The sequence below is a fragment of the Spermophilus citellus genome (assembly GCF_964194105.1).
Source record: "Spermophilus citellus genome assembly, chromosome: 1".
NCBI lineage: Eukaryota > Metazoa > Chordata > Mammalia > Rodentia > Sciuridae > Spermophilus > Spermophilus citellus.
Window position 1 is genome coordinate 207320376 of NC_138182.1, and position 23017 is coordinate 207343392.

Here is a 23017-nt window from a genome sequence, read left to right on the forward strand (position 1 = left end):
ATATCATGAGCTCTGTAATGTTTTGAACAATCAATTAAAAAAAAAAAAAAAGAAGGAGGGGAGATTCCAAAAGGAGATCGGAAGCTTTCATCTCCTTGGATATCAGAAGCAAGGTTCAAGGAGGGAGATTAGCATGAGTCCTCTGCTGGTCTCCCTGTGCAGGGCAATCTAAGTCACTGGATTGGGGCAGGCCACCCCAGGTCCACCCTCTGCAGGTTTCCTGAGTGGGGGATACACAGGGGAGTTTGCAGGGCTAACTAGAAAAGCCAGCAAGGAAGCTATTGAGACTGGAGCGTCTCTCTTGTTCCCTTTTATAAAAACGAAAAGCAAAAATTCCCTCTCTGTTGTAATAACTGGAATCCAGGCAGAGAGGGTTAGAAGGGAAATGTCTGTTTTTAGGGGAGTTTCAAATGTTCCAACAGAGGTATACTGAATGGAGCATGGAACCTAACTTCTGTGCTTCTAATATGGATTTCTGATCACTGGGTGATGATGAAACTTTCCTTAGAAACAATGACTTACAGGATTACTATGACTCTTAAAAAGAAAAAAAAAAAGAAAAGAAAAAAAAGTTTGCCTTTTTCTCCACAATGCATTTTTCTCCCTCCTGCTGCAGTACTTCTATAGCATCCAAAGGTAACAACAACAACAACAAAAAAAAGTCTCAAGATAACCAGACAGACACTATTTCCAAACCTAGAAACATACTTGATTTGGCATTTTTTTTTAAAAGACTAAGGGATGCCAGTGCAGTTAACAACCACTCAAAAGAATTTTGAGCTATTTTTAGCAAGCAGTGTAGCTGTGGGAAAGCTGAATTAAGACAACAGAAATACTGTAATAATAGCATCAATGCCCTAAAAGGCCTGACCATTCCTCCTTCAGTCAGCTTTGTTTCCAGGAAAATTGTGGAGTCTCTCTTCCTCTCCAGTTATTTAAAGGAACAGATGGGCCATTTTTTATGCCCTACTCATTCCAGGTCAGGTGATGCACCAGATCTTTCTTCTTCTCTTTATACTTACTGTGTCACTTTTAACCTGGGAATCAGAATAACAAATTCCACCAGATGTAAAATCACCTTCTAAACAACTCTAGAACACAAGAAAAAACGCAGTCATTTAGGAACTGATTATTGGTGGCAATTGTGTATTAGACATGAGCAGATATTTATTATCATAGCTATGTGAAAATATAATGCATCTAGACACCTTAATGAACATGAAAATGAAAAACAGGTATCTTTGTAGTGATCAAATGATAGAAATACACACAAGTTATTATTTTGTGTTGTGTGTGTGTGTGTGTGTATGTGTGTAAAGTTTCCAAAAATGTTCAATGTGGTCAATAACCATTTTAAGAAAGGGCACACACACAAAATAAATAAAAATGAAAATAAAATGAGATAATGCACATGAAAGTGTTTTTAAACTACACAATGCTATGAAAATATCTAGCAAATTTGTTACTGTCCCTAGGATACAAATGCTTATAAAAATGAGAAGAGTTCTTTGCCTAACATGGTTAGATTCTTCTACCTATAGGCACAAATTCTCCCAGTTCAACTATTCTATAAAAATTGTTTTCTTTGAAGTAGAAATGTAAAAATATTTTAATAAGTATTAGAATAATCTGAGCTGTGTTCTGCTTTGTCTTTTCTATGAGTCCCAAAGACAAAGAGATTATGAGTTATTTAATCAATTGTTAACTTTATTAATCACTATTCTATCAACAATATTCTACGTGCCGTCGCATTGAAAAAATAGGCATTATTCATGTTCTTAAGCAAATTATTATTATTATTTCCAAATCCATATACAGCAATAAAAGACAGCATCATTTTGTGGAACAGTTCATAAATGCATTCAACAAAGAGGTAAACTAGTGAGCACTGGAATAATCCATAGAAGAGGCAGGCAATTCTCAGATGGATCTTAAAAGCTGCATAGCATTTAAATTATTGAAAAAAGGAAAGGGTATTTGAGGTTGCAAGGACACTAGAAACAAAGGCACATTAATGCAGGAATCGAGCAGGAGTTCATCTAATATGGGAAAATATTAGTTTTATGAAAAAAAATGCACATTGGAGAATAAAGTTGAATAGGTAGAATTCAAACTTAAAAGTTGGCCAAGAAAAGTAGGTGTTACATGTCAGGGATTGCAAAGCTATCAAATATTTTGAAAGAAAGGAGATAAAAGTGAAGGAAGGGAAACCAATGACAACAAGGTCAAACAATGAATCCATCTCAGGGTGACATCCTGGTCTAGTGTGTTGCCAGAGAAAATAGAAAGGAGCTGCCTTCTAGAGAAACTGACCTGGCAAGTAGGAGAAATGTCGTTGACTGACAACACAGCTACTTATAAACTTTTGTGATTATCCTATAACTTTTTAGACTTAACAGTCTACTGTAATTCAACATAGGACTTACATTTGACAGACTGCCCCACAAGTCATCATTCTTAGCATTTCTATAGCTGAACTTCTTTAAGTAGTGAATTATGCCTTCCTGGAATTTCTCCTCACCCAGGAAATCCTTGAGCATATTCAAAATGCAAGCTCCCTTTAAAAAGAAAAAAAAAAGCAGAAAGAAAACAGATAAAGGAAAAGGTAGTATGATATGCTTTTTAAAATAAGCTTAAATTTTATGGAACATGTGATGTCCAAAAAATTAATAGAAAATAAAAAAAATGAAACAGGTAGCTGTGGCCAAGTACTAATGGCTTAAACTGTTGACTTTACAGTTACTCTATTTCTTCTGAAAGAAGAACTTCTACCTGCACACAACATTTTCTACCTTGTTATAAGAAACTGCATCAAACATTTCCTGTATCTGAGTAGGAGTTTCTGCTGGTTTGGAGATGGGACGAGATGAATTCAATGAATCTCTTGTGATTACTTCATAACACACATTGAAAAAGTAGTCATCCTAAATAGGAGAGAAAACTTTTAGGTTTTAGTTAGCACTCTAAAGGCAATATAAAAACACATTTAGTTTAGTAAGATGTTGTTAGAGATAAAAATTTGATCAATATTTCTTCTAAGATGATTCTTTCTCTTTATTTATATTCCCCTTTTGCCAATTCTCTACTTTAAAATGGTACAAATCCAACATTCCCTCAGACATTGCCTGAATGTTTACCATGTACCAAGTCCTTGAGTACAGAAATAAAAATAATTGTTTCTATTTAGTGAATATTTCCTGTGTACTAGGACTATCATCTGCAATCCTTTCAAAATCCCTGCAAGGTAGAGGCATTATATGCATTTTACTAGTGAGAATGTGTTAAGTGTCGAGATTAATGTACTGAATCAATGTGTAGGAAATAACAAGAAGACCCTGACTTTGAATCCACATGTACTGGGCTAAATGTCAACCCCCAAAGAGCTGATTAAACATTACTGGGGCTAGAGGTGTGGCTCACTAGTAGCATGCTCCTCTGGCATGTGTGAGGCACTGGGTTCGATCCTCAGCACCACATAAAAATAAATTAATTAAATAAAGGTATTGTGTCCATCTACAACTAAAAAAAATTTAAACAAACAAACAAACAAAAAGACATTACTAACCACCTCAAGATGTGGACTTGGAAAATGATCAGGCCACTACATTTATTCAAAATAAAGGATAAGCTTGCTGCATACTGTGGTGCCCACCTGTAATCCCAGCAACTCAGGAGGATCACAAGTTTAAGGCCATCCTTGGCAATTTAGTGAGACTCTGTCTCAAAATAAAAATTGGAAAGATTTGGGGGTGTAGCTCAGTAGTTAAAACAACAAAACAACAACAACAATAAAACCACAGGTTTGTTCCCCTGCACTAAAAACTACTTAAATTAATAAAATTTTAAAAAGTAAGAGACAAGTCATTTTATTCAAAGGACTTGAATAAAGTTCTTTGCACACATTGGGAAAGCCAGCAGGCCCTTTGGAAATGCTACAGGAATGTGTCCCAATTGTGTCCAATTCAGATGATGTGCTAAGAACTCTGCATAGTACACAGTAGCCATGGCAGTGCTGTTCAAGTATACTGACAGTGATATTTTCCCATGTATGTTTGCATTAGCTTGCTGTATATTTATGCTAGCTTGCTTTCTCTGATACTCCATTTGGGGGGAGATTTTTATGCTAATTGTTTTCTAAAATATTCAGTGTTTCATCCAGATCTGTGAACTGCTTTATGTATCAAAAACCCTGTGATTATAAAATACATTGCTAGGTAGTTTTTAATATTCACTCAAAACTTTAGTACTAAGTCAATAAATCTTTAGGGCATATGGCATGACACACAAAATTATGAACTTACAAATTGCAGTTCTGGATATGTAGCATTGACAGAGATAAGTTCCATGTAATTTGCAAAACCCTCATTAAGCCAGATATCATTCCACCATTCCATTGTAACCAGGTTGCCAAACCACTAGGAAGTAAAAACTCAATGTTACTAGAATTCAAATAATATCGAAAAAAATTTAACTGTAGCAAAATATACCATAGCTGCTAACTTTTCAAAATTATTGCTAATTAAGGCCTCTCCCTCATCTTTGCTGCCCTTTTCTTTCTGCACAATTTACTTCTACTGATTTTCCTGACTTTTTGTTTTTTGCTTGTTTCCTCTTTCTTGATTTTGTATCCTCCTTGACCATAATGTTCTTGCTTCTGTTCTATCCACTGAGCATTTCTTAGCTCAGATTTAATATTGAGGAAGAAAAGGAAACTTTTTTTTTTTAGGGGTGGTTTTTCTTTCTTGAACAATAAGAATAATCTCTTGTCTTTGATTTAAGATAATGGCCATGGGAGAAAAATGAGCCAAAATGTCCTTGGTGAGGTCATCCTTTTATATTAAGGAGTAGGTACTTAAGAAAATCATAAGAATTCATTTAGAACTCTCAGATTATTATAAAAAAATACTGATGATCAAATTTAGTCATTAACTTCTGACCCTGACATCTAAGGATTAATTTGGCCACCCAAAAGAATTAAATTCTAAGATTTAAGATGCACATTTAAATAAAAATGAATGATAAAAATAATCTAAATAGTGATTTATCTTTGACCAAGATTTCATCTGTATCATGAATTTTAAATATTTGTCTTTCACATTTTATTATGTTTTTTATGTATTTAGCCTATATGCCCAAACTGTGCTTCTCATATATGTATTTTAGGATTGAAATCTCCAGATAAACCAGAAGCTTAACCAATAAGATTCTAAGACTTAGAAACGCCTTGTTATAGTTATGATACAGAAAACTCTAGGTCTTTAGCCTCTCGAAATCTTCAGCTCTACTCCTTTTGTGACAACTCTCAGATCATTTTGCAAGTGGACATAAATCTTTCTAAGGTCATTTGTGGGAAGGGACAGAAAGTTTCCCTCAATTAATTGTTGAATATGGAAAGCACAGATTGAACTGAATATGATAACTTCACCAGTGAAAGTAGTTTATCCATTCATTCAACAAATACCTACTGAGAATCTACTGTATCTCAGGCACCATGCCATATATCAGAAATACAAAAATATATATAATGTAGCCACTGCCTTAATATAAATAATGGAGGTCAACCAGTAGACAAATGCAACAAAGTGTTATTGGTGCTAAGATCCATTAATGTCTTTGCTAGGGGCAGAAAAGATTCCAGGAGAAAATAACCAGTTCTTTGAGAAGAACATGTAGGGCACTTAGAAAATGACTTATTTCCTGAGATTTTCAAGTAGTCATTAGGTGTGCTGGTGTATCAAATTGCAGGAGCAAAGGTGTAAGGGGGTGTTCAGGAAATAACAAGTAGTCTAGGATGGCTAAAGCTTCAGGGGTAGATAAAAAATGAAGCTGGAGAGCTGGAAGGAGGCTGGTTCATGGAGGCCTTACATGCCGTGCTAGGAACCCAACTAGCTTTGGAGAATCCTTTGCCATGGTTATACACAAGGATGACATGATGACATGGACATCATTGGACAGACAAAATAATCAAAGCAAAAATTCAAATGCTGTCTGCTGCTTCAGCCCTAGACTCTGTAACTCTGTGAAAAAGAAGCTGTTAAAGGAAGGCCCAGAGGGAGGGAGCATCAAGCCTCAAAGGTAGAGCTCGCAGACCATTTCCCCACAAACATTGAACAGAATTAGAACTCTCTAGACCCAGTTAAGTGCTTTAGAGCTCTCAGCGACTTATGATTGAAATACCTAAAATGGTCAGTGGGGAGATTCTGAACCAGAGGAAGCAGCATACATGTTCTCAAAGTACAGTGCTGAAAACATGGATCCCTGTGTAATGGCGATTGAGTACTTTGTTCAAAGCTACTCAATACATTGTTATTATGTTGGTGATGAAGTTAAAAATTTTTAGAGAAGAGATTTTACCAACTTCTACAATAAAATGATATCTGCCCATGTGGTCAAAGTGAACTTCCAATGTTATTAATAATTTACTGTATTAGAGTGTTTAGAAATAAAATAGAGTGGAAAATAAAATAGAGTGGAAATGATCTCTGATAACTATAGACTAGTTTTACAGTTCCATACTGGTTGTAATACTTATTTTTCAGAGGTAGTATTAATGGTTATTGTCTTCATTAGTGACACATTGAGTGCTTAACAATATGATGGGTGCAGACACCTTCTTTATCTATGATATTCACAACAGTTTTATGAAGCAGGAACTATGGTTAACTTTATTTCATACATTAGCTCATGAGTAATTTACTTGAGCTACTTCATTATGGCCATACAACCACAGGATCTAACTGAAGGGAGATTGATTTGGTCCTACATTGCAATGCCAGGAAACCATAAGAAATATTTTGAAAGAAGTTTTTATAAGGTTACTAATTCTGTGCTCTGTGTGTCTGCATGATTCTCACCCCTTTCCCCAAAGGACATTTAAGGGCTTTTCCTTAAAGAGTTTTGAAAGATAAATTTAGTGGTCACTCTGGGATAAAACTCTAGTATAAGCCCTACAGTCAAAGGCTGAGTCCTCTGCTATTTGACACATTGTGTTGTACCTGATAACCACTGAGTTCCCCTCTATAAGGAAAATGCTGATTTTATGTTGTTTCAGGAATATTGGTCGTGATCTGTATGATGCTCTTTATAGTCTGATACAAGAAAATATCATGAGTGTGACCTACCTGGTGTGCTAGTTCATGGGCTATGACTTTTGTGATCCACATTTTATCAGAAACAGAAGAGGTTCTGGGATCAAAGAGCAATGATGTCTCTCTATATGTAATAAGGCCCCAATTTTCCATAGCTCCAGGCCCAAAGTCAGGAATAGCAACTAAATCTAGGACAGAATAATAACAATACTTGATCATTATGGCTTCCTCACTGAAGTAGAATTTTCTCCCTGCCCATAAATACCATGATCTTTCAGTGAGTATATACAATTTTCTAAAAATATATATAAAAAAATCTTAACATTGATTTGGTGTCTTGTAGTTGCATTGAAAACAATCAGTATCCATTAACAAGTAGAATAAACTCTCCCCATACATTTTTGTGGCTAAAGTAACTTAATGACCCTTGACCATTTTTTTCCCCTGAAAGTGCCAAACTCTGAAAAAAATTTAGGTGCATTACTGCCAAGAAAATAATTTATTTTAAAAATGCCCATAGTTTGTTTTATATTAGCAGTATTTAAAATCTTTAAAAATAAAAGGCATCAGCTGGGTGCAATGACACACTCCTATAATCCCAACAGCTTGGGAAGTTGTGGCAGGAGGATCACGAGTTCAAAGGCAGCCTCAGTATAGCAAGACCCTAAGCAACTCAGGGAGGCCCTGTCTCTAAATAAAATATTTTTAAAAAAGGACTGGGGATGTGGTTCAGTGGTTAAGGACCTCTAGTGTTTTTTCCCAGTGCCAAAAATAAATAAATAAGTAGCATCAAATAATTTCTAGTCATGTTTGAGATTCACAAAAAATGAACTCATTTCTTAAAAAAGAACTTTCAATCCTCCTGCCTCAGCCTCCCAAGTCACTGGGATTGTGGACATGCATTACTACACCTGGTTACTTAACAGTTTTAATGTGCTTTGCACATTATAAAAATGTTTGATTGTTTATTTATTTTTGGTATTGGGAATTGCTCAGGGTACTTTACCAATGAGCTATATCCCTAGTAAAGCACTGAACTCTATCCCTAGTTTTTTTTTTTTTTTGTTGTTGTTGTTGTTTAAATTTATTTTTTAACTTTGAAGCTGGGTCTTACTAAGTTATTTAGGCTGGCCTTGAACTTGCAGTCTTCCTGCCTCAGCCTTTTGAGCTGCTGTGATTATTGCCATGTGTCTGGCTGCAACTTTTATTTTTTAAGATAGGAAATTAAATCCAAGGTAGACTATGAGTATCATCCCATGTAAAGACCTACTAGTACACCCAAATTAAATTTTCTGTTCTTCCCAATTTTAAAAATGTGTGCCATAGTCTTATCTTTTAATTTCAGTGACCAGTATGGATAATATTTAGAAGGAAAGTATTTAGCTCTTTGGTTACATAAACCTTTGACAGCTTTTAGAAAAGAGAGCTGATCTTTTTTTTTTTATTATCTTCCAATTCTTTTTTTTTATTATTGTTGGTTGTTCAAAACATTACATAGTTCTTGACATATCATATTTCACATTTTGATTCAAGTGGGTTATGAACTCCCATTTTTACCCCGTATACAGATTGCAGAATCACATCAGTTAGACTTCCATTGATTTACATATTGCCATACTAGTGTCTGTTGTATTCTGCTGCCTTTCCTATCCTCTACTATCCCCCCTCCCCTCCCCTCCCCTCCCCTCTTCTCTCTCTACCCCCTCTACTGTAATTCATTTCTCCCCCTTGTATTATTTTTCCCTTTCCCCAAGAGAGCTGATCTTATACAAATACAGTATAGATAACGCTCCAGAAAAATCATGCAATTCTAATATGCAATTAATATTTTAATATTAAACCTGATGAAGTAATAGAAAAATGATCCACTCTACTTGGGGTTCTCATAAGTACTATATTTTCTCTTTTATTCTTTTTTTTTTTTTTTAAAAAAAAAGAGGTTTTCTTTCTTTTTCCTCTAATATTTTGGAGCATTAAAGTTATACCTAATAGTGGGATTTGTTTTTACCTATTTGTACATACACATAACATAATTTGGTCAATTTAATTCCCCAGTATTATACTTTCTATGTTCAAGGAACATCTCTGGAAAACACATTTTTCCTTCCTGGGCTAACTGAATCTCTTCAATGTTCATATAAACAGGGATGAAATCAAAGCAAGTTCTATGAGCAAATATAAAGGCAATGATGTGGAATATGAACATACCCAGTTTTGGGAGTGGATAGTTGATATCAAAGTACTTTTCATAAAAATCAAGTAGCTTCAGTGATGCTTGCAAAGCATAATGCATTTGATTCCATTTGTCTGGGGATGCATAGATGGACACCTGGGAAATGTGGATCAGAAATGGTCTTTTAGTGACAGCTCTTGGTTACAACTCCATTTCTGACAACTCTTACCCACAGAAAGACAGACTGAATTTTTCAAGAAAGTATTAAGATACCTTTAGCATGGTGTCAATAAGATATAAGGGGTTCTATGAAGTATTGAGACAAAAGTCAGTTTTGAAAATTATAAATAACCCTGTATTTTCTGTTACAACCAACTCCCTGAGTGTTGATTTGTAAATTATTAGCTATATTAACCCATTATGAGAACCCACTTGAGTATATCATATCAGTGATGATATACTCTGGCACTTGAAACCAATATTCCAAAATTATGGTCATAAGTAAAACATAGATCCTATTGCTATGTGGAAAAACCTTTAAGAATTTATAGATTCCACCCCCATCCCCTGTCTATCTTGTTTTAAGCTAAGAAATGTTCAAGTATATTCAATAACTCCCCCAAAGTAACTAGCAGTTAAATAGAAAAAAACAAAATTAGATTCCAGTTTTCTTAGCTTCCAAGTATAGGGCTAAAGGGCTATTTTCATTTCATGATCTGTTTTCATGCTCTGAATTAACTGAAGTCCCTCAGAACTTTCATGCAGGGGATATGCAAATATTTACCAATTTTTAAAATAGTTTACCAGGCACTCTACTAAATGCTTACAAGTAAAATCTAACTTAATAATCATACACACACCTCCTGTGAAGGACATGCTATTATCTTTATTTTACAGATGAAACAAGGGAAACAAAATACATGGAGGTTAAGTGCCATGTTACAAATCACACAGGTAGAAAGTTGTAGAGCTAAGCTGTGAATCCAAGAAAGGTGATAGAAACATGTCCCTCTAAAGTGAAGTGCCACCTGACTGCCACCCCCAGCAACACCCACATCTACACACATATGTATCTATGTTCAGAGGTGCTTTGATATGTATGCAGACACATAACTCATAATACATATCTACATAAGCATATGTGTATGTAAGCTATAATAGCAATTTTAGACCCCTCTTTCATAAGTATTATTTTATGGTTCTTTGAAGATGTTTTCACATCTATAATTTGGTTCCTCATGGCAGGAAGTTCTTTTTTATTTCTATAGTGTCTCCACTGATGTTAGCAAAAATGTAACTGCAAGATAATTATTGGGCATTCTGGTAAATTTTTGCAAGTAATTAAGACTCTAAAAATAATGAAGATCTCCTTTTATTGAGAAAAAAATTATAGAAAACAAGTAGGAAAATAGGAATGCCCTAAAATAAGATGTTGATTTTTAAAATCTTCATGAAATTATTAACATAATATTTTAGAAAAATGTTTAATGGCATTTAATTTTTATGTTATATTTTGGTAAAAATTCTGTAAAAGACAGCCATAATGTATTATTTTACAAAAGTGTACATATATATTTGAAAAAATATACATACATAAATATATACAGTATGTAGTGTTATTATGTACACAGAAATATACTTATGTACATACAGAAAATATTTGGAAAGCTTAAATTATGATTATGAGTAGTTGTGTCTTGGTGATAAGATAAATGAACATTTTAAATTTAATTTTTAACCTATTCTACTGTTAAAATAAGAAAAAATACTTTAATGATAAGGGGAGAAGCCTAAGAAAATAATTAAAAGCTCATTGCTTTCAGGATCCTATTCTGCACTGGGTATGAAATTAGAAGTTAATCTCACCTTGACCCCTGATGAGGTTGTGCCACTCACAGAGTTGAAATCACAAACTATATAGGCTACAAGGTAGGTACTCATTTTCACAGTAGTTGCAAAGTGGTCTTCTAAGAGGCCTCCTTGAAGTTCAATTGTTTTAACCTACAGCAAAGGAAAGGAATCAATATTTGAGAACTGGATATTTCATGACCACGCCTGACTTATGGCAGGAGAGTTAGAGGGAAGCCTGACACTCTGAAGGATCCTCGATGCCTTTCTAGGAGATCAATGAACTCTTTTTACTTTCTGCGGCCTCTTGTAGTTGCTCTATTTCTTTTATCCTCTTGAAAACACAATGCAGTGCTTTTGGGATCACAAAATGATGCCCCTTACATTTGTATTTGTGTGTGTGTGTGTGTGTGTGTGTGTGTATACATATATAATTCTTATATATAAAATCTTAGATGCTTCTACATTCTTAAAATGGAATAACCACCAGCATTGGCATCGATTCAAGTTCTGGGGTTCTAAGCACAAATGCCAGAGAATGACCCCTTTCCCTTTGTTGCATAATAAATAAACCTTTGCAGTGCAAGGAAATGGGAGGCAAAACTGTGCTAGATACTTTACATTATCTTTTAATCCTCTTATGTGGGTGTGAGGTAGGTGTTATTTCACAGGTGAGGAAGCAGAGGCTCAGAAATGTTAACTGAATTGCTGAGATCACACGACTAGTTTCACAACAAGACCAAAATATGGATGTGATCCTGTGATTCCAAAGATGCTGCTCATTCTTTCTTTTTCTGCATGACAGCTTGAGTCATAATCTTATTTTATCTTTGCTTCATTGATTCAGCAATGAAAGCAGTCAGGCCAAGAAGGTCATTAGTAATTTAAGCTTCTGTCCATCTACTGGGAAGCAGAAGGTTTTCAGCCTGTAGACTGGTCAGCTGCATCCATTAAATTCACTGAGAAATTACTAAATTCTACCTTTGCTTAGTCTGAGTGGCTTGTGCCAGAGATAGTCTGTACCATGTTATGCACACTGCTCCTAAATACTGAATGGATACAGATCCAATCATCTGAAAATTCCACTTTCTTCAAATTTGTCAAAATGTAAAATTTTCCTGACCCACCCCTAGCCCTTTTTAAGAAGTCAGGCTGTTGACAGCACTGACCATGGTTTATTAAGCATGTTTTATTTGTTGGATAAGATTACAGTTTGCTTCAACCGGAGAACATAGCTTGAAGGATTACAATAAACTGTTTGGAATACTACAACAGCAAATGTTTGTGGTTTTAAAATGTACAGATTTCTATTGGAAAAAAAATGTATTTCTGAGTTTCAATAAAGCAGAAGATACTGATCAAATATTCTAAGAAAGTTAGAGTTTTATTTTGGCTGTATTTTTTAACTCTATGCAGCAAATTAATTTTGCCCCAAAATGATCTCTTTGAGGAATTTGATTCAGTTAGTGTTCTATGAATCCCCAGCAAAGGAACTGTCTTAAGTGGAGGACAACGGGCAGGTAGCACTGTGGACTTCTGCAAATGTCAAGACCATTAAGCCTTGGATGTTTGGATGGGTTATGAGAAGAGGTGGTGAATCCATGGGACTATGAGAAAATGAGAGTCTGGACCACTTGAAAGCTGGTGGCCGAGATGATCAAGAGGTAGATACGTATTTGCCCTGATTTCTGCCTCCAGAGAGACAGTCCATGAAAGCCAAGTTTTGCATGGGAGTCTGGAGTGACCCATGAGGATTAGCATTTCCTTAAATAGAAGTGCATGGGATATTCATGTAAGTTCTTCCAGAATGGTGATGTAAGCTCCAATTTTATATAAAGCACTCATTGCTGGACAAGAATTTAGCTAGTTTCTCAGTGCCAGAAGAACTGTCCTTGCATAGTAAATATCACAACAGGTATGTTTTCCCTTAAGGTGGAAAGGAGCCAAGGAAATGCCCCAAGGTATGCTGCCAACTAGTGCTTGGGTGGCCCCTACTTCCCTTAAATATTTTATTCTCAGTTAAACAGATTGAGAATTTCATGTGTGTTGCTTCATCCCATCGGACCACAACTCATCTTATTTGTTACAACTATTATCCAGAGAGTACAAAAGATTGGATAGGGCAACAAAAAAGCAAATTATACTAGTATTCACTGTAAAGAGCATGAATCAGAGCTGCTTCAGCCAGCTGAGCCAATGCAGAGATTCAAGGATTGGATGAGATATTTTCACAGTGTTGGCTGATTTTTTTTTTTTTAAATCCAGGGGCACTTAACCACTGAGCTACATCCTTAGCTTTTTTGTGTGTGTGTGTGTTATTTATTTACAGACAGAGTTTCACTGAGTTGCTTAGGGCCTCGATAAGCTGCTGAGGCTGGTTTTGAACTCGCTATTCTCCTGCCCCATTCTCCTGAGCTGCAGGGATTGCAGGCGTGCGCCACAGTGCCTGGCTGATTTTTCTTAAATAGGAGAAGTTACCAGAGGTTTCTAAAGATATCCAACATTCTAATATAATAACAGTAGTGTCAATTTTTGTTTGCATAATATTTTAATGAACAGTCCTACTTTACTCTCCATATGAAAAAATATATTAATAAAAAGCTCGCAGGAAAGAGACGGAATGACATATTGCCTTTAAATGAACATGCTGTTGGAAAGAAGCCTCAGAGCTAAGGTAGCAGATCATCAATACTGAAAATGAAAGAGCAAATTAAACTTCTGTCTGTTTGATCATGGAAAAATTGAAGCGTATGTGTCACCTGCAGTTTGCACATTTTCCCTCAGTCTTCCCTGCTAATATTTCAGAGAAAATGTGTTTTCCAGCATTAAAATGAAATCTGAGGAAATGCAGTGTCAGAGCACAGTCTCTTTTCTCTCTTGCATCTGCAGAGGCCAGGCCCTCTTTAGAGCAGAGCGGAAAACAACTATAACGGCCATTTGATGGCTGCTGGTAACCAAGGCTGCTTTTTGTGCAGTCTACCATTTGGAAGCACCACTGAGAGGGCCTCTTTTTATCCTACTTTCCAAGCATCAATGGGGAAATATTTTACATTTTGTTCAACAGCACAAATGGCAAGCAAATCATTAGTGAGGAAATATCAAATGAGGCTCAGGGACTATTGTGTCCTTCAGGGTCTCTGTATTCTGAGTATAATTCAGAATAATTCAAGCCCCCCCCCCCAAGAATCCAATGTTCTCTTTCAATTAAAAAACATGCACAACCACAAAAAAATAGCTTTCATAAATAATTTTAAGAACTACTTTCAACATTTAAATAAAAATGGATAAGGGATTGTAAGTGTTATTACAGATTACCAGTCAAAATTTTCCAGAATGAGGCCTGAAAAGGTCCTTTAGGCCCTTGCCCATAGCAGTTGCAAAGCAGGGATTGTTATAAAAGCAGAATTTTGGGCCTCACCCCAAGGCCTACTGAATCTGAATTTACATTTTCACAAGATATTTGAACAATTCATGTTAACACTAATGTCTCAGGAGTGCTGTTCTAGGTGATTCTGAATTTTGTCACTGATTTAGGAGAACACTGTTTCCACATGAACTCAACTAAAATATAAATCTCTTTGGGGGAAAAAAGCTTTTTATGTAGGAATACCCCCAAACAAAATGTCTAGAGGGGTTAGGAAAATTATAAAGTATTTAGATGGATGAAAACAAACTAATGGCTTATGTCCTGAAAACAAGGGAAAAAATTTTAAGCAAAGACAGAGAACAATCCCCAAAGTTCCTCAAAGTGGCAATACCTTTGGCATGTTGGATAGTGCGATGTGTCTGCTCTCTCTTCTTATCTTGATTGAAAAGTTGGCTTTGAACAATGGTTCATCAAAGCAAGGAAAAGCCATACGTGCCTGGGTTGGCTGAAAATCTGTTACTGCAATTATTCTGTGAAAAGACCCCCCAGTCAGAAGACACAAGTGAAACCAAAAATAAATTAGTTCATACCTTCAGCAAACAGTTTACTAAAACTAGAGATGCTGTATTTGATTTCTCAAACTATAATCTTAGTGAATCCAGATTTTCCCTCTTTGAAGAAAACAAGGGTAAAATCTTATTCAGTGTCTCTGCCAATCATGATTAATGCACACTCTTGAGCACTCCCCATTATTTCCTTCACACTTGTGTCACACAAGGATATTGAGGCTCACAGAATTCGAGTAAACTATACCAGGATCCTTAGCAAATCAGTCTCACGCCCAGTTAAACTGGCCTCAAAATTGAATAGGAAATTAGTAGTTCAGTTACTGTCTTGGAGCCTGAGGAGGCTTCAATAAAATGTGCGAATAATGATATTGATGAGTGATGTCTTAGGTTGTGCTTCCAGGAAGGGAATCCCAAATTACTAAGAATATGCTGTCAAGATGAGGCAGTAAGAGAAGAGGAAAAGCTTGCAAGGTGTGGTATTAGGCAAAGTCCCAGCCTCAGCCTTATTCCCAGAGAGCTCTGGGATGGAAACTATACCTTCAAGTTGCTCTCACTGAAGGCAAGGAGATGGGCTCTCATATTCTTGTATCACCATTGGCTAAGGCTCTCCATGTGGCACCAAAGTCCCTATTTCTAAATCTATCTGCTGGCCAGAAAAGCTCCTCCAGTCTTCAAATTGTAATAAGTCATAGACAGTCTAACAAATCCTGTATTCCAGCACTTCAGTAATACCTGAAATTGTGTAATTACAAATTTATTGCTTGCATTTTAAATTTCAACTAAGCAGTAAGCCTGGGGAGCAGAGAAGGGAATAATAAAAAATCTCAAGTGTCTGATAAAAGACAAGGGGGCCATGGGGAGAACAGAGGGGTTATGGAGATAATTTTACCTCAGCTTCTTTTATTTTTCTGATTCTGTTTGGGGAAATGAGGTTAGGAATGTAAATGATTTACTCAGAGCCTCAAGTTTTCATTTGAATTCTGTAGCAGGTATTGCAAATGTAAAGGAATTCCAAGCATTTGAAATAATTTTCACTAATGTGAAATTTGGGTTCTATTAAGTCTACATTTGGAAAAGCAAGGAAAACAAAACAAACAAACAAATAAACAAAAACACACACAAAAACCCCCTGAACCTTTGCTATTACACAATTACTTTTAACTCCACATGCATAGTAGTGATTTCCTGCTTCTCAGAAGAATGATTGTCTCCTGAATTATTTGTGTGTGTGTGTGTGTGTGTGTTTGTGTGTGTGTGAGTGTGTGCAAAGAAAGAGAGAGACAGGGAGGGAGGGAAAGAGAGAATGAGTTCTGTCAGATATAATCGACACTGTGCAGCATATTATCCCACATGTTGATCTTTTAGATGACTGAGTATGAACAGCCCTGACTCATTAATTATAAGAGGAGTCAGATATAACCTTCAATTAATGATGGAAGGTGTGCTGGAAAGTCCTCTAGCTCTTACTTCAGATATGTACCCCTATAGTCTCTCACATTTCCAAAAATGTTATCTCTAAAATGTATGACCTTTGAATGGACCACTTTTTACTTAAAAAAATAGATAAAACAAAACAAACACACCACTGGTTTTATGGTGCCTTAGTGACAAGGAGTTGATATGTTTCATTTCTAATACTGTGCTGGGCCTGAGCACAGGTCCCTGAGAATTGAGTGCAGTGAGTGTGTCACCAAGAGGAGGGGAAAAGAGATGGGCCAGGGAAAGAGCTATGCTATGTGGACTTGAGGCCTCAGTGGACAGTGAACACCCAAGGTGGGGAAGGAAAAGCAAGTATGTAGAAGACTCTGCTAGTCACCTGCTCAATATCCATTCACTTTCTTTAGTTTCAAACTCTCTGCTCTTCAAAATTAATATCCAATTCAACTACTTTGCTCCAGAACTAATGTCACTAGCTTGGCCCAAATTACCATAATTTCTTTCCTGAATAACTGTAATGACTTCCCAAATGATTGCTTTACTTATATATTTTTTTTATCTATAACATACCCTACCATGGTTTGGTTTGGCATATCCTCTCAGTAGCTCATGTGTTGAAAGCATGGTTCCCAATGTAGCAAGGTTCAGAGGTGGGCTTTTAGGCAATGGTTGGACTATGAGGACTCTAACCACATCTATGGATTAATCTATTTGATGAGCTAATCTGATAAGTGAATGGACTATGGCGAGGTACAAGTTATAGGAAGTAGGTCACTAGGGGTGTGTCCTGGCCCCTCTCTTTATGGTTCCCAGCTGTCATGAGCTGAGAAGCTTTCCTCTGCCATGTCCTTCTGCCATGATATTTCTGCCTTGGATCCAGCTGACCATGGACTGGATCCTCTGAAACAGTGAGCCAAAATAAATATTTCCTCCTCTAAGTTATTCTTGACAAGAATTTATATCGTAGTGATAAAAAGCTGACAACACATACCCCCATGATAAGGTTTGATCTTCATAAAGATCAAATTTATGATCAAACCAGATAATAAATTGTGATTTATGCAGAAACCAGATCAGAACCTTCCAATGAATTTCCTTTAAACCTGAGGCTCTAAAACTCTACATGACCTTGTTCCTTTCCCCCCGTCACTCCCCCAACTCACACTGGCCTTCTTTTCTCCATCAGCCCTACCTTAGAGACTTTGCTCTTACCCCAAGGTGTTCTCATGATTCCCCTGTTCACTCCTCGCTCTCTTTCAATTCAGGTCTCAGTTCAAATGCATCTTCTCAATAAAGACTTCCCTGCCAACTCAACTATATTCATCTCAATCCCCAGATATGCTTTCTTCTTATTGTATCACTTTGTCTTATTTTCTTCATAGTATCTATCATTTACCTTGCCCCTTTTATTTATTTTCTTGTCCTCATAGTCTCTTTGACCATCTCTCACTGCTGTACTTTCAAGGTCCGAAGCAGTGACTGGCACACAGCGTGTGTTCAGTGAATGTGAGATGACCAAATAGACCCTATTTCTTAGTTCTCCAAACAGATTTCTCCTTTGCCACTGTCTCCTGGGTTTGAATGATACTATGCCCTGCCAATGTGCACTTTCTCACTTCCTCTTTTCCAATCCAAACCTCACATCTCCTTCTGGTGTTGACTCACCTTCTCTGGGAAGCTGTACCTATTTCAGCCCTCTCTGTGAGGTCCTTTCCTTCTCCTAGGATATAAGCATATTTGTCTTATCAGTCGTATACTGGCCTCTCCTTGAATTGCCTTATTTTCCCTCCAGCTGTTTATGCCTCTGTATCCTGTCTTCCCATTCCCATTGTACTTAAAAAATAGTATAGTTTATTCCTCTTCCAAGTTCCCCACAGTGTGTTGGGTTTCTTATAAATGATTGCTGAAGCACACTACTGACAAAGAAATGTAAGCCACAAAGAAAGTATGACAAGAGACTGTAATGACTGATAAGATCTTACCTTGTTTCACCACGTAGAGTTCTGTAGGTGCTTTTATAAAACCCTTCAAAGCCATTAGCTAACTTGCCCTGAAAGTCAATAGCTACATAGTATCTCAGGTCAGCCATAAGTTTCTCTGGAACCAGTAGTGCAATTTGCTCATGAGCAGGATAACTCAAAACTTGAAGCTTTTGCCCTGGTTTCTTATCTCTTAAATCTTCCTCTGACTGAAGGGTGGCATTCATGATTTCAAGATCTTTGCAGTGCAAGATGATAAATTGGGTGGTATCTCTGACCAAAATCTCAATCATCTCAGATGCAACAAAGTCCAGAGAAGTGAGATTTGGGTGGACAAAAAGGTCATAGTGGAGAGGAATGACACTGTTTGGGAGCCTTAGCTGATACCAAGGAAATGGCTCCCCATTGGTGGCTACTGCGAAAGCCCCAGGGTCCTCACTGGACTGATAACTAGATGATACTGAGAACTGAGAACAAATGCATAGTTTGGGCAGGATTACTTCTGAGCAGCAAAATCCTATGTAAATATTAAATAATAGTTTTCTCTGTGAATTAATCATTGCTGAAGAGTGGAATATTAAATCTACTCTTTAAAATACAAGCTAACATTCAGGGTAAATCTCATAGTTCTTCATCACACTTGGCTCCAGTTACATCATCCAAGATCCAAACAGTGTTTCAAATAGATAGATTTAATCTAGAAGAAGAAAAAAAAGACACTTAAAACACGAAGAAAAAAATTTCAATTCACAAAAACTTAAAAGCATAAAAAGATATGCATGGATGTGAAAGACTATTCTATCAGAAACAAGCCAAATATCCATTAAATAAAGTAGAAATTAAGCAATCATCTGGTTAGTATAAACAAAAGTCATTTTAGGCTCAAATAAAAGGACCCTTCCTTAAAATTGCACATATTGGATCCCCTCTGCATTCCTGAGCAATGAGCAGAGGACAGGAGTGTAAATTCATTGATTGTTAATACTAATAACATTTTTTTACATCATCTTAAGAGTATGCCTGAATGCCTAAAAATAAATTGAGCAGGATGCCTCTATCTTGCCTTAAAAAGTAGTCACAAAGAATTCTGTATAGGGCTGGGGATGTGGCTTAAGCAGTAGCATGCTCGCCTGGCATGTGTGTGGCCCGGGTTCGATCCTCAGCACCACATACAAACAAAGATGTGTCCACCGATAACTAAATAAATAAATAAATATTTTCTCTCTCTCTTTAAAAAAAAAGAATTCTGTATAATTTTTATACCAGATATTAATTTTATTATTAATGGTATTGAACTAATTTCTTTTCATAAATTATCATCTCAATGATTTTATTCTATGGCAACTGATATAAAGGATGCAATAGCTTTCCATTACTTTTTAAAATGCAAATTAAACTGAATTCACTGCTTCTGTAAATACAACTAAAGTAGTTTCTTAATATCAGAAACAAAATTAGAACAAAAAGTTTAGTTAATTTAGGAGGTTCATCTCTGCTTCCGGACCTGCCACTTGCCTCTATTTGCTTTTCCTTGCTCCAACTTAACCTCACAAATTGTTTTTTGTTTGTTTGTTTGTTTGTTTGATTAATCATTAACAAGTACTTCAGAATTAATTATCCAAATAATTATTTCAATTTTCCAACTTTCAATATTAATACAGATCAAAGGGTATATTAAAGGAAAAAAAGAGAATAAAAAAATGGATAAATAATGATGCTTCTCTTTCCCTCTTAAGAAAAACTTTAAATTATAGTTACTAAGAACCTCTGATGAATAAAATAATTGGTTTATTATTTTGGATTTCTGAGGATTTTACAAAATAGAATGGCTTATTTGTTATACTGGGCTTTGGAACCACAGCACCCAGATTCCAACAGGATCTTCACTTAACCTATCCTATATGGTAGATGTTCTGACTTTTCAAACATTCATTTCCTCATATATCAGACAGTGCAATGATTATATCCCCTTATGTGAGGAGAATTAAACTAACTAATCCATGTGAAGAATTTGGCATAGCACAGAAATTAGCATATAAGGAATATGCCTGAATTCCAGATAGTAAATTACTGCTGTGGTTATTGTAATTTGCATTTGTTGGCTTACACGAAGGACTACTCTGCTTCTCTTTAGCACACCCTACCAAGAGAGAAGTGATTCTTTTTTTAACTAATGAGAGTGAAGAGAAAGCCTTGACATTTCCTCAGATAGTCTGTAATGTTAATCTGGCAAGGATTTTAAAGGCCAGCTAGTGCAAGTTCTTAATGTCCAGATAAAGAAACTGAGGGTGAGTGACTGTCCCAAAATCACACAAGAAGTTTGAGGCTGACTCAGGATTAAAATACATTTTTCTGGCCCTCAGTACAGTGAACTTTGCATTACGCTGCCTTGTACTTTAAGGAACATTGCAACAAACAAAATATTCAGGGATTGAAATTATAAGAATTACAAGGAACACATGGGAAATGTTTTTTTAAAAAAAATCCCTGAAAAGGAGTGAGTCAGTTCAGCAGAAAGTCTTAAATCAAGTCCCATCCCCAAGTGCACTCTTTCCACTATAGCAGTACCAGAGTCACCCTCTTTCCCCAGTCTCGGCTCAGATGACAAACCCCCTACCCCCAATATGATAGATTTCTATCTTCAGGTTAGGCCACTATTCTCACTGAAAATATGTGATTTAAAGAAAAACCCAAGAACAATGCTGATAACTTACCTTGATTCACGCTGCTGCAGATTTGAAAGGAGGACACTTTCGCTTTCGCTTTCTCTTCTAAGATTCAAAACTTTGCATACTTCCTGATTACAGGGCTAACCAGTTCATTATCATGTAGGTATGAATGAAGTATAAGACAAAAAGTTCATTTCATAAAGCACAAAAACTTTCTGCAGAATGCACCAATAAGAGACTTAAGAGTACAAGCCAGTTGGTAAGGTAGGATCTAATTCCAATATTTCTAATGGCTGTTGCTCCTGCAATTTTGTCTTCCTCATATCCTTATTTCAGAACTTTCAGGACCTATTCATGTTTGGTTTTAGTAATAAGTTATTTTAAGCTAAGATATTGAATTCCACTCTGTGCTCTGTACCTGGTTATATGAAATATTACCTCTGTCCATCTACCCGCAACAAAGTTAACTCCAAGGTTGCCATTGAGCTCCCTGTCAGCTTCTAAGGCCTTTATCATAGGTGATTATCCTTGGTTTTTCCATGTCTAACCTCTTGTGTCTTGATCACAGAGATCTCTTGGATCTCTCTTTCTTTCTCTCTATTTTTTTATTCTATTTTATTTATTGTTATATATGACAGCATATTGCAATTTAATTCATATTACACAAATAGAGCACAATTTTTCATGTCTCTGGTTGTATACAAATTAGAGTCACACCATTCATATTTTCATACATGTACTTAGGGGATTGATGTCTGTCTCATTTCACCATATTTCCTATCACCAAACCCCTTCCCTTCTACTACCTCCCCTTTACCATATCAAAAGTTCATCTTTTCCTCCCACGCTGCCCACCCCCATCCCCATTATGAATCTGCATGATTATATCAGAGAAACATTAGGCTTTTGGTTTGGGGGGATTGTCTTAACTTCACTTAGCATTATATTCTCCAACTCTATCCATTTACCTGTAAATGCTATGATTTTATTCTCTTTTATTGCTGAGTAATATTCCACTGTGTATATATACCACGTTTTCTTTATCCATTCATCTACTAAGGTTGGTTCTATAGTTTAGCTATTGTGAATTGTGCTGCAATAAACATTGATGTGGCAGTGTCCCTGTAGTATGCTCTTATTAAGTCCTTTGGGTATAAACTGAGGAGTGGGATAGCTGGGTCAAATGGTGGTTCCAATTCCCAGTTTTCCAAGGATTCTCCATACTGCTTTCCCTATTGGCTGAACTAATTTGTAGTCCCACCAGTAATGTATGAGTGTCCTTTTTCCCCCCACATACTTGCCAACACTTATTGTTGTTTGTATTCATAATAGCTGCCCTTCTGACTAGAGTGAGATGAAATCTTATAGTAGTTTTGTTTTGTATTTTTCTAATTGCTAGAGATGTTGAACATTTTTTCATATATTTGTTGATTGATTGTATATCATCTTCTGAGAGGTGTCTGTTCAGTTCCTTGGCCCATTTATTGATTGGGTTATTTGCTTTTTGGTGTTAAGATTTTTTATTTCTTTATATATCCTAGAGATTAGTGCTCTATCTGATGTGTGTGAGGTAAAAATTTGTTCTCAAATTATAGGCTCTCTATTCACCTCACAGATTGTTTCTTTTGCTGAGAAGAAGCTTTTTAGTTTGACTCCATCCCATTTATTGATTCTTGATTTTAATTCTTGCTCTATTAGAGTCTAATGAAGGAAGTTAGGGCCTAATCCAACATGATGAAGATTTGGGCCTACTTTTTCTTCTAATGGGTACAGTGTCTCAGATGTAATTCTTAGGTCCTTGATCCATTTTGAGTTTTGTGCATGGTAAGAGATAGGGACTTAATTTCATTTTGTTGCCTATGGATTTCCAGTTTTCCCAGCACCATT

The 23017-nt window shown here is 36.2% G+C and overlaps 1 protein-coding gene across 4 annotated transcripts in view; it reads right to left on the reverse strand.

Annotated features, from left to right (window-relative positions):
- ERAP2 (endoplasmic reticulum aminopeptidase 2) overlaps positions 1-21466 on the reverse strand; it is a 38808-nt gene extending 17342 nt beyond the window's left edge. For 2 of the 4 annotated variants that reach the window (XM_081310937.1, XM_081310935.1), the window contains exons 1-10: positions 21176-21466; positions 18465-19158; positions 14868-15006; positions 11128-11262; positions 9297-9417; positions 7122-7276; positions 4302-4415; positions 2793-2924; positions 2427-2558; positions 1023-1091 (exon numbers count right to left, since the gene is read on the reverse strand). In XM_081310937.1, the coding sequence (XP_081167063.1) occupies positions 1023-1091; positions 2427-2558; positions 2793-2924; positions 4302-4415; positions 7122-7276; positions 9297-9417; positions 11128-11262; positions 14868-15006; positions 18465-19021 (1554 nt within the window). In that variant the 5' untranslated portion in view covers positions 19022-19158; positions 21176-21466. Of the gene's footprint in view, positions 1-1022; positions 1092-2426; positions 2559-2792; positions 2925-4301; positions 4416-7121; positions 7277-9296; positions 9418-11127; positions 11263-14867; positions 15007-18464; positions 19159-19524; positions 19659-21175 lie in introns of all 4 variants that reach the window. The other 2 variants (XM_081310936.1, XM_081310938.1) reach the window with 2 other exon arrangements.
- Between the last annotated feature and the right edge of the window lie 1551 nt (positions 21467-23017).